At 47.9% G+C, this 12,091-nt stretch overlaps 1 protein-coding gene across 3 annotated transcripts in view; it reads left to right on the forward strand.

Moving 5' to 3' along the window:
• ZDHHC14 (zinc finger DHHC-type palmitoyltransferase 14) overlaps nucleotides 1-12,091 on the forward strand; it is a 291,840-nt gene that overhangs the window by 238,878 nt on the left and 40,871 nt on the right. For all 3 annotated transcript variants that reach the window (XR_008698438.1, XR_008698439.1, XM_055536073.1), the window contains exons 4-5: nucleotides 7,053-7,190; nucleotides 10,615-10,663. Coding sequence is in view for 1 of the 3 variants with exons in the window: in XM_055536073.1 (XP_055392048.1) it covers nucleotides 7,053-7,190; nucleotides 10,615-10,663 (187 nt within the window). In the remaining 2 variants the exon portion in view is untranslated. The remainder of the gene's footprint in view (nucleotides 1-7,052; nucleotides 7,191-10,614; nucleotides 10,664-12,091) is intronic.

Genomic DNA, 12,091 nt, shown 5'->3' on the forward strand with positions numbered 1-12,091 from the left:
ATATGAGCTAGGTCTTCTCCATGTCCCCCAAAGTGTAGATGCCCTGAACCAGAAGAAGCCCACGGGGCCACTGGCACAAATACCAGTCCTGCCATGGCTGCGGGCCACTCGTGTTCCCATTCCTGCCGATGTGCGGTGCCTGGAGCTGCAGGGGCCCAAGTGGGCTGCCCCAGGAGGAAGGGGCCAGGTCCTCAGGGCCCACCTGGCACAGTGACCTGCAGGGAACTGGCATGGGAGGCAGGAACAGGTGGTTAAGTGTTCACCTGGGTTCCCACGCCAGCTCCTCCGTCTGCACATTCCTCTTCTGTACAACTGGCACACAGTACTGACCTAACCAGGTTTTGTGAGAATTAAGTGATGCTCTTCATGGGAAATACTTAACACAGTGCCTGGCAGATAGCAAGGACTCAAGAAAGTTTGGATAAAAGTGAGAGGAGGAGGAGATGGGGTAAGCAGGTGAGGTTGCTTTCCAGAAATCTCACCAGTCATTAAACACAGTGGCAAGGCTATTATTACTTAAATTTTACCAAAAGATTTAGAACAGCGTGAATTATTTAGTGTCTTAAGAATATATTCCTCTAATACTTTGGCTAGCTTCATATTTAAGTGTTTCTATTATATAATTCTTTGAATTACCTGGGAACCATAAAGGCCTGGTAATAATATGTACCACTAGATCTCAGCATTCATCATGCTAAAAGAGCAAAAAGATACCTCATGAGACAACATTTTTCTAATTTTGGAGGGAAAAGAAAAATCCTAGGTTTCAAGGAAAAGTAATTTTCCACTTCATACTTTTAAAAACATTTAACTTAATTTAAATGTAATTGGCATTACATGCGGAGAAGGCAATGGCAACCCACTCCAGTAGGTTGGAGAATCTTTGGAGATTCCCAAGGATGGAGAATCCCAAGGATGGAGGAGCCTGGTAGGCTGCAGTCCATGGGGTCGCTAAGAGTCTGCACGACTGAGCGACTTTACTTTCACTTTTCAGTTTCATGCATTGGAGAAGGAAGTGGCAACCCACTCCAGTGTTCTTGCCTGGAGAATCCCAGGGACAGGGGAGCCTAGTGGGCTGCCGTCTATGGGGGTCGCACAGAGTTGGACATGACTGAAGCGACTCAGCAGCTTAGCAGCAACATTTAAATGAGAAGTTTTACATCGCAGTTTTCACATGATTCTCAAGACATCCTCAGAGAGAGAAGTTGGGAGGACTATTCTTGAGATGCAGTCCATGGAGCCCAGGACCACTACTATGGAAAACTCAGAATTGCTTGGCCTGAGGATATGACTTTATTTATCTCTTGGGGGCCTGACTTCTGGGAGATTTCAAATTCTTAACATTTTCAAACACTTTTATTCCTTTTACTGGCAACCTTCAAACACATCTTTTGCAAATATGCTTCCTTAATACTTTCCTTAATACTTCAGTGCATTTTTCTACCTCTGTCCAGTTTTAATATGTCTCCATTTCTCCTTCTTTTTAAGGCCTCTTTTCCATATTTCATCTCTTTGGAAAATCAAATCTTCCTTTAATCAGAGTGGCCTAGTCCCTCAGCTCAGCCTCTGCTGGTCCTCCGTTGGCTCAATAGCGCCCTCCTCTGAAAAGTGTGGGGATAGCACCTACCTCGTGGGGCTGGATAAGTGAATGGCCCTCAGTGAATGGTAGGATTAATCATTATTGATAATGTTATGTTCATTAGTATTTAGAGTTTGGGGTTCCCAAGATAGGATCATAATTCTACCGAGCTATGTTCCCACTGGCCATTTTAATGGAATCTCCTTTCTCCACTTAGGATCTGGTGACTCTGAAGTTGCCTGGAATTCCTCCTGATTTAGAATTCTAGCTGAAGCCTTGGGGTCTCCCAATAACCCCAAGCACCCTACAGAGGTTTTTAATAAACTCACCCCTGCTTCCCACCATTGCCAGACTGGACAGAGCCTGCTTCTCCGAGAGCTGATTCACACTAATAACCGTCCCATCAGTTCTTTTCTACTTTTATCAGCATCTTCCAACTCTCAGCCTTCTCTAAGCATCTTCAGATTTCCTAGTCCCCTGCCCTTTCCTGGGGTTGCCTGTGTGCATGTATGCTCAGCCGTGTCCAACTCTGCGACCCCATGGACTGTAGCCCTGCAGGCTCCTCTGTCCATGGGATTCTCCAGGCAAGAATACTGGAGAGGGTTGCCATTCCCTTCTCCAGGGGATCTTTCCTACCCAGGGATTGAACTTGGGTCTCCTGAGGCTCCTGCATTGGCAGGTGGATTCTCACCACCTGGAAATCTCATCTTTCATCAGAATATTCCAGTCTCTCCACCTGGGGGGCAGAAATAGCGATCACAGAGGAAACTGTCAAAGGCAGTTAAAGGCACTTCTTCCTGTGCTCAGTGTGTATCTGTCGGGCATGTGCTTCATGCCAGGCACTCAAGTACTGTGGCTCTTAGGGGACTCGACGTGGCTTCTCACCTCAAGGCCTCACCTGGGGAAGGAGAGGAAAGAAGCCCACAAACCACAACAGGGAGCGTGATGCCCACTGAGGTGTGCACAGGGTGCTCCAGCTGGCTGGCTCCAACTTCACATTATTTTAGAGAAATTTCTACGTTGATTGGCCCCCGCCACCCTGTGCTCCATGTTCCATTCCTCTTGCCCTCAGGCTCTGTCCCTCTATTCAGCACAGCCGAGCACAGACCCTGCCTCAAACAGCCTGGTTTCAGGAAGGGCTCCTCATTCGATTAAAGGAACCCTCCAGAGAGGCTGCAAGGGCAGAAACCACACCCTTCTGGCAGGATTCAGATCTCATAATAACAAGTCTAAAGCGGTTTATTGTTTGTTTTTTTTTTTTAAAGAGCCTTCATCTCATCCACGGAGCTACCCTCGTGGCTCGTGGGTAAAGAATCCACCTGCCAGTGCTGGAGACGAAGGAGATGCGAGTTCAATCCCTAGGTGGGGAAGATCCCCTGGAGAAGGGCATGGCAACCCACTCCCCTATTCTTGCCTGGGAAACCCCATGGACAGAGGAGCCTGGCGGGCCACAGTCCATGGGGTTGCAAAGAGTCAGACACGATGGGTTAGGACATCACACGCACCCACCTCACCGCTAGGGCATGGGACACCAGTCAGTCTTCCCACACGGAAGATGGCAGACTGCCCTCTAATGATGGTTGCTTGAAGGGTCTCAGATGCTGGGGCTGCACGCCACCATGTTGCCAGCGGTGTCCCCTCCGCAGGTGTTCTCGCCCGGCCAGCCCCCGCCTCACTCAGTCCCTGGGAGGCACGCGTGTGTCGGCTCACCCAGGCTGAGCTCCTGCTGCTCCATTTCTCGCCTTCAACCCTCCAGGAAGGATCCTGTGTGCGGCCAGCGTCGCGAGCAGACGGAAATCACTGTATTCAATGTCCCTCTGTTAGACGCTCGTTCTTGGGGTCTGGATGCTGAAGTGTCCTCACCAATGAGACAAGGAACCCCTGGAAGCCAGGGGGTGTTGGATACACTGTTGTAGGTCATCTCAGTGGTCCCGGTGCCTGATACAGTGCGGGGCTCGCAGGGACACATCCCCCAGGCAGTGGCGGCTGGTGGGCGAGGCTTCTGGAGGCAGCTAGAGCCAGCCAGCCTGGCTGCCGGTAGCCCTGCCACTCTGGGCAATGTGCTTGCTCATGGGGACGTCCTTGGGATAGCGTGAGGGCTTAGTCCTCGACAAACATTTATTAAAGGCTTGGAGTAGAGTCAGCAGACAGAAGCAAGTAAAAATAAATAAGGTGATTTTTAGATAAGGTGGGTGAAGGCGGCAGCGGCTGTTCTGACATCATCAGTGTAGAGCTGACATTTGAACCTGGGTCCCCCGGGTTCAGTAATAATAATAATAAAGAGATTATTGGGTGAGACAGAGAGTGCAAGAAAAGAAGAGGCACAGGCATAGCCTGGGGTAAGCGAGGCTATGACACACCCTGACACCCTAGAAATCAAGAGGAGGGAGGAGGGCACCAGAGTTCGGGGTTAGAGGAGACTGGGAGGTGGCCCTGGGCTCTGAGCATCCTTCTTCCACAGAGATGCACACCCAGCTCTCAGGCTCATTTGTGTGTGTGTGTGACTCTTTGTGACTCCATGCACTGTAGCCCACCAGGCTCCTCTGTCCGTGGAATTCTCCAGGCAAGAACACTGGAGTGGGTTGCCATTTCCTCCTCCAGAGGATCTTCCCGACCCAGGGATGGAACCCGCGTCTCCCACTTTGCAGGCAGACGCTTTACTGACTGACCCACCAGGCTCGTTTACCACCAAGTATCCAACAGTCACAAAGGAGACCATGAAAACCGTTAAGTCAAAGTCTTTCTCAGCAAGCCTACACTGTTAGCGGGATTTTGTCAGCCAAGAAAAGAAAAGGGTTTTCAATAAGGCAAATTTCCAAATGGAAATTGCTTCCACTCAGGGCTGCCAGAGAGCCAGGCGTTCACACCCACCCTGAGAGATTGCTCGTCTCCTCCAAAGCCCCCAGACCCTGTGCCCAGGGGTTTTGTGTGCATCATCTGTTGCTTTCCTTCCCTAGCAGCTCTGCCTCCCTCAGGAAAGTGCATTAGCTTAGCTCACGGTGAGCTTTCTAAGCTAAGAATACACCTACCCCCTGACCCCATAGAAATGATCACGGTGCCCCATTAAGACCTTGGTACTTAAGAGTGGGGGCATCCATCGTGTTAATTCTGCCTCCCCAGCTCTGATGTCTCCTCTGCTGGTGGGCAACTCTCGCTATAGTGGGCAGGCTCGCCCGCCACGCACTTGGCATCTGGAGATCAGCTTTCACAGCTGGAACCAGAGGTCCCACCCTGACCTGGCCTTCTGTGTCCCCAGCCTCCACGTCTCATTTTCATCTTCCATAGGCATGTGTTAAGCAGAAAAGAGGTTTCTCAAATGATAGCCTCAGACTCTTAGGAAAATTCGGTTGATCCCAATTTCTTTTCTCTTTCTACATGTTCCGTATAGACTTTTCCAGTGCACAGCCCATGTAGATCACTGACTTGGGGAAATGAGGTTGTTTTATGCAAGGATTAACTTGTTTGGGCTTCCCTTGTGGCTCAACTGGTAAAGAATCCACCTGCAATGCGGAAGACCTGGGTTCGATCCCTGGGTTGGGAAGATCCCCTGGAGAAGGGAAAGGCTGCCCATTCCAATTTTCTGTCCTGGAGAATTCCATGGACCATATATACTTCATGGGGTTGCAAAGAGTCGGACATGATTGAGCGACTTTCACTTTTCACTATAACTTTTCCAGTTGTGTGGCGTTGGTAACACATGTTGAACTGTAACTCACACAGACACACCATAGGAGTTGCTTTCCTTTCAGTGTCAGCATCTTACAGGCCATTGAGTTGTCACCAGGCTGGTGAGCTTTGAGATTTCTCTAGGGGTGACCAGCTGCTGCTTGCTTTTGTCGCTTGCAGACAACGATGACTCTTACAGTTCCTCTGCCACCATGGTCTCCAGGCATCTTCATGACCTTTTCAAGAAATAAGCTTGCACTGGGCTTCCCAGGTGGCGCAGCGGTAAAAAATCTGCCTGCAGTGCAGGAGACCCAGGATCGATCCCTGGGTCGGGAAGATCCCCTGGAGAAGGGAACGGCAACCCACTCCACTATTCTTGCCTGGGAAATCCTACGGACAGACAGTCCGTGGGGCTGCAAAGAGTCAGACAGGACTGAGTGACTAACATACACACAGGCTTGCACTGAATATAAAATATGAGATGAGTGATTTATGATAGGTGACTGGAAAGGAAGGAAACACTGCCTCGCATAACTTTATAATGTTAATTTACGTAGTCCCACCTCACAGCCTTCTCTGTATCTTTTCAAAGCACACAGAGAGAGATGTGAAATTTGGATAAAAGCTAAGCTTGGATAAGAGTCCAAATGCAAAGCTTAGCATTTCTCCCGTGGCAGGTGGTCTGCTGTGAGTGGCTGCATCAGACACCTCGGATAGGCCTTTAGAGTAGAAGGTCAGCTGGAAAGTAGAGCAGCACTTAGCCATTATTCAGAAGAGGAAGAGTGAATCACAAACGCCTTACAGACTCTGGTGAAATCCCCAGGGTGGGAGGACAGAGTTTGGGATAACAGGATAAAAATGCCCAAAGCCAGCGCTCTGTCTTTTCCAAATGCTCGAGGCAGCCTGTGCATTGGCAAGATGGGACGAGCCCTGAGAAAGACCTGACCTCAACCCCAGTTCCACTGCCTCTGAGCCGTACGGGCCCTGCAGGCAGCTTCCCTCCTGAACCACAGTTCGCTCGTCTGTAAAATAGGGTAGCAGCATCATTATCCTCATGGGAATGTTTCAAGGTCAAATGGATGGGCATATGTGACTTCTCTTCACAAGCTATAAAGCACCACATGCTGGTTTTTAAAAAAAAAAAAACGCTTTCCCAGAGAGTATTTGGCCCCACGGGACTCTATATGGTATCCTTGTTTGACAGGTAAGGAAGCTGAGAGTTGTGGACTACAAGATCAGGTGTATTACATTATTTGAAGATCAGAGATCACTAAAAATGATATAAATTTTTTTATGACTACTGAAATGGCAGGGACATTTCTTGGAAAACAGCAGTAACTGGAATGGGAGAACCAGGATTGTCCCTGTGTCCCGTCCTAGGCTCCTAGCGACCTCTGTCTCGGCCACTTAACATGAGAGAAGGTGGCTCAGCACCACACACCCGTGAAGGCAGAGCCCCAGCCCCGCCCAGCCCGGCAGTTACCATCAGAAGTATTGTTACCATCTTAAGGGAAGATTATTCTATGAACCAAAGAGCTTTCTTGTACAAAAGAGGGAAATCTTTGAGTTTCTATTGTAATAAGAATAGAATGCACATCCTTTGTTTTTTCAAAACAGCTAAATTCTGTCAAATTATTGCATTCTTGATGTGTCTTAATGTTGCGCGTTTCTCTGAGTGGTGCATTTGGAAATACGAACAGAGAATGTTTTATTATGTTATCAGAGAATGGGAGGGGGAGCTCCCTCAAGTAAAAAAGCATTTTATTAATTGATTTTCCTTTTTTTTTCTTTCTACCTCTCATTTCAGAACGATTTGATCACCACTGTCCCTGGGTAGGCAACTGTGTGGGGAAACGAAACTACAGATTTTTTTATATGTTTATTTTATCTCTGTCTTTTCTGACAGTCTTTATATTTGCATTCGTTATCACCCACGTCATCCTTCGTAAGTATGCTGACGAAATCAGATTACGTATGTAACCATTTGCCTGACTTCAGTTTTCTGATTTAATTTTGATTTAAGATTTTGGTCATTCTGGGCTCTCTTCTCTTTCTCCTCCTCCCTGCCCCCTCCTCACTTCCAGCTGCCCCCGATTTCTGTTTCTTCCCTCCCTCCCCTTCCCTCCCACCCCCTTCTGACAGCAGCTGCCAGGGGTGCCCCTGGATCAGACTCTTTCACTTACAAGACTTTCTCCTTGACACGTGGTCCCTGTTCCAACCTTGTGACTTCACTTTCTCTTCCGCTTAAGAGATCCCCAGGAGGAACCATCCCCACATTTTCCCAGAGGATAATGTGTTGTCATGATACCCATTGAAAAACAGAAATTTTTTAAAAATGTGAATCTACTTAAGCAGGAATTGTCACCCTCCCTAAAAAAAAAAAAAAATGGGGATAAAGACTGAGCTTTCTTACACACAAATCTATAAATGTGAGATACACATTTGATAAGATGTTTAATTATCTGCCAGGACATTGGCAAGCTATGAAGGAGGCAACTTTATTAAAAATGAAATTGGGATATAAGTGATTTTAATATATATTTGCCTAAATGGCATTTTTCACTCCCCTTTCGAAGGTCATAACTTTGAACTCACTTTCCTATAATAGTGATGTGATAAGAAGGAAGCCACTTGGCTTTGACCTGTAAAGGTGAGCCTTTAAACTTCCATTACAGCTCCATTAGCAACATTAAAGACCAGCATCGCCTCTGTCCATATTCCTGAAGTACAATCATCTATTAGCAAGTCCAGAGCCTCTCTCTGGAATGTTTCTAGAAGTATCTAGACACACACCTCACTTTCTTCCCTGAAGCAGGGATTAGACCGCAGTGTGCTAAGACCAAATTTAGACACGCACATTCTCTACTTGCTCTCTTGGTGGGGATTGAATGGGGGTTGGGGGAAGCGGGTGGTATTGGAAGTTTCATATTAGTTCTTTTTACTTTGGACCTTCATGGACTATTCCAAATTTTCACAGGCATTTTAAATCCTAGTTTCCATTCATTCTTTCCCAATCTTTTCATCTAAATGTAACACAAATTTGTAATATATGCATGAGAGCCATAACTTGCTGGGACAGCAGGAAGAGGATTATCACAGGTCAGAGATCCCCTTACCCTTCCACACCACCTGGGAAGGATGGCCCAAGGGCTCTCCGGGGCATCTGTTCTATTTTCAGAGTCTCAAAGTGGCAACAATTAACTAGGGTCCTCAGTTCAGTTGCTCAGTCATGTCCAACTCTTTGCAACCCCATGGACTGCAGCACGCCAGGCCTCCTTGTCCATCAGCAACTCCCGGAGCTTGCTCAAACTCATGTCCATTGAGTCGGTGATGCCATCCAACCATCTCATCCTCTGTTGTCCCCTTCTCCTCCTGCCTTCAATCTTTCCCAGCATCAGGGTCTTTTCCAATGAGTCCGTTCTTCACATCAGGTGGCCAAAGTATTGGAGTTTCAGCTTCAGCATCAGTCCTTCCAAAGAATATGTATGTATTAATAGACAGAAGAAGCAGTAGTTTACACAACTAGAGAAGAAAGAAGTATTGGCATTCCAACATATTTATGACACTGAAAAATAGTCTTTAAACATTACCTCTTATATCATCTTTAGCAACTTCAAAATGCCTACACATATATATAATCACACTGTATTTATGGCCTTGCCCCTACATTCTGGGTATCAGGGAGTTTTCACCCCACACATTAACTCTGGTAATACACACGCACTCTTACACACACCGTGAAGCCCGTCACTTGCCAGCACAGTGGCATTTTCATCTCTGCTGCAGTCCATGGGGTCACAAAAGAGTCAGACACGACTAAACAACAACAAAGTTTTGCTCATTCTGGTTTCAGCAAAATGGAGTTTGCTCTAGCTTATTCTGATGTATTGTTAACCCAATCTTCCACTCCCCCCCACACCCCGCCAAAAAAAAAGCCTGCAAGTTACTGCAATGTTTTGGACAAAAGCAAATAGAGGTTTTCCTCTCCCGGTTCTGCACCCCCCACCACAACCCCCACGAAACAACCCCACCCTGACCCCTGATTTGTGCTCAAGAAGGGCAGAGGCTTTACATGACTCCGTGATCCCCCCTACAATTCTGGAAGCCATGGCAAAGGCATAGAGCTGTTTGAGAGCAGCTGGGGACCATGCCCCGAGTCCTCCCTGCCAGGAAGTGGGCTCTGAGAGGGGACACCGGATAGTCAGGGGCGGCCGGGGAGGAAGCCTGTCGTCCAGAGATCACCGGGAAGGTGACGTCTGGATTTCCTCTTAGAGGAAGCAGAGCTTGAGAAAGCGATATGGTCTGGGTCCACCAGGGAAAGAGAAATTGTCTCTTCTTGTCCGTCCGTGTGCCTCAAGATTGCGTTTGCTCTGAGATCTGCAGCACGTCCACGCCCCTCTGGCCTGGCAGGGAGGATGGGAACACCTCAAGCTTTCCTTATCAGTTCTTCAATCAGTTGGCATCCTTAGAGCACGTGGCACATTCTTGGGCCTCCAAGGTGGCCACTGGGCAAGAGGGGGTGGGAACTTGGGGAAGCACTGGAACCATCTCACCGTTAGCCGCCCCCCAGCCAGCCTGGCTTCCGGTTCCACCGAGGGTCTGGAACAGACAACGCCACGGAGATGCGCTAGAACCGGTTCGTGGGGTCTGTCCTGTTCGCTCATTTCACTGCCACGCCAGGGCCAGTTTATGTCCCCAGAACACGGGGACCCAGCCTTGCCAACCCAAGGTGGGGCCACTAAGAGCTCCTCCATATGGGCTTTTCTTTCTCAAAAGCCTCTAACGCCAATACACAAAATAAAACCTGCTTTTTGTCAGATGCATCCTCACTCCGGCCCCTGAAGAAATGTGTTCTTGCACAGACAGTCTGTATTCACATGTCTCAAACCCCAAAGCAGTCAGCAATACAGACTTCGGGTTTATGCGTCTGTTTCCTCTGGGTGCAGAGAAAGGCGTCTTTGATACTTAGTCTAGCTTACAGGACTCCCAGGGTCAAATGTTAACCAACTTCGGGGAAATAGTCTTTTGTAAAAGAAGAGAGAAAATAGCATGTAGTATTCTATTTTCCTATTAAAATGAGGAAAACAGAGGAGTAATCAGAACTGTAACTTACAGGAAAGTGTGCAGGCACCCATCTGCTTTCACTGGACAGATATCCTCCAGATGTTGGGTCTACTTATGAATCTGCCATTTTCTTGTTGAATAACTTTGGTGGACTCTCACTGTCCAATCAGTATCAGAGCTCTACCAAATGTAATTTTATTGATCTCGAGACACTGATTATTTTTGTGTAGATGAGAGAGCTTTCGGCGTGAAGGCTGTTTCTTGGAAGTGACGTCTGATTACTAAATTCTGTTTCATTCCCCCAGGTTCACAGCAGGCGGGATTCCTCAACGCTCTTAAGGACAGTCCTGCAAGATATCCTTTCCAGGCTGTAGTTTTTCACCACGTTAATGTGTTAAGTATTGGACTGGCCTTCTCCTCAGTTACTTCATCTTGGGCCTTGGCTTTCCTTCTCATAAATCATATTCCTCTCCTTCTGTGAAGCATCCAAAGAGCTCCTTGATATTCACCTGCATGAGTAACAGCCTTTGAATTGCTTAAAACTCGAAGTGACTCATATAGCCTCGTTGAAACTGAAGTGCTCTTTTGCTGGAAAACTAAGTGTGAATTCTTGCCCACCTCCAGAAACCCACACTGATTTGCATTAAGTCTGATTGGTTTACGGAGAAGCCAGGCTGAGTTCCAGCTGACTTCAATTTGATCAGCAGGTGGTCCCTACAAAATATTTATGGGTGCCCCTGTGTGGGACCCTTCTTGTTGCGGTCACATGCGGATTCTCTGACCCTCTGTGTAGGTTCTGTCTAGGGGTTCAGTTTGGTGTCTGGGCAATATGGATAACCCCGCAATTATTTCTCAAAACTGAACATCTGCTTATAGCCCTGAGTACAGATGGTCAGTCTCAAGTCATTTGGATTCATCCCATCCTCCCAGTGTACATAGGCATGTAGTATAGTATTTTGAACTTCTTGAAAGAAAACGTTCACCCATGAAGTGCTTGAATGGTCTCCCGCACCCTCCCCTGCCCTCCTGGGTTTGACACTAATTGGTGTAGAGTCAGCCAGCTGGACGCACTGACCTGGCTCCATCTGAGACCCAGCTGTCTGTCTTTTCCATATAACCAGTTAGACTGGATTTGGGCCTCCCTGGTGGCTCAGATGGTGAAGGATCTGCCTGCAATATGGGAGACCTGTACAATCCCTGGGTTGGGAAAGTCCTCTGGAGAACCCACTCCAGTATTCTTGTCGGGATAATCTCCTGGACAGAGGAGCCTGGCAGGCTATAGTCATGGGGTCACAAAGAGTCGGATGGAACTGAGAAGCTACCCCTGGGAGCAAGCTTCATCTTGTGGCAGAGAATTCTTAAAGAATGAAGAACTCTGCTAAAATGTACATGTCATGACCATCATTTAGCTGTTAAGGTGAACCAGCTTGTGTGCCTAGAAGCTGGTTGTGTGCGTGTGTGTGTAGTGATAGGGGTGGTGGTGGTGGTGGTGTTTAGTTAGATCTATATGCCCTCTGCAGAGAAGGCGATGGCACCCCACTCCAGTGCTCTTGCCTGGAAAATCCCATGGACAGAGGAGCCTGGTAGGCTGCAGTCCATGGGGTTGCACAGAGTCGGACAGGACTAGGCGACTTCACGTTCACGTTTCACTTTCATGCATTGGAAAAGGAAATGGCAACCCACTCCAGTGTTCTTGCCTGGAGAATCCCAGGGATAGGGGAGCCTGGTGGGCTGCCATCTATGGGGTCGCATAGAGTCGGACACAACTGAAGTGACTTAGCA

This window comes from Bubalus kerabau, chromosome 9 (genome assembly GCF_029407905.1).
Source record: "Bubalus kerabau isolate K-KA32 ecotype Philippines breed swamp buffalo chromosome 9, PCC_UOA_SB_1v2, whole genome shotgun sequence".
In the NCBI taxonomy this organism is placed as follows: Eukaryota; Metazoa; Chordata; class Mammalia; order Artiodactyla; family Bovidae; genus Bubalus; species Bubalus kerabau.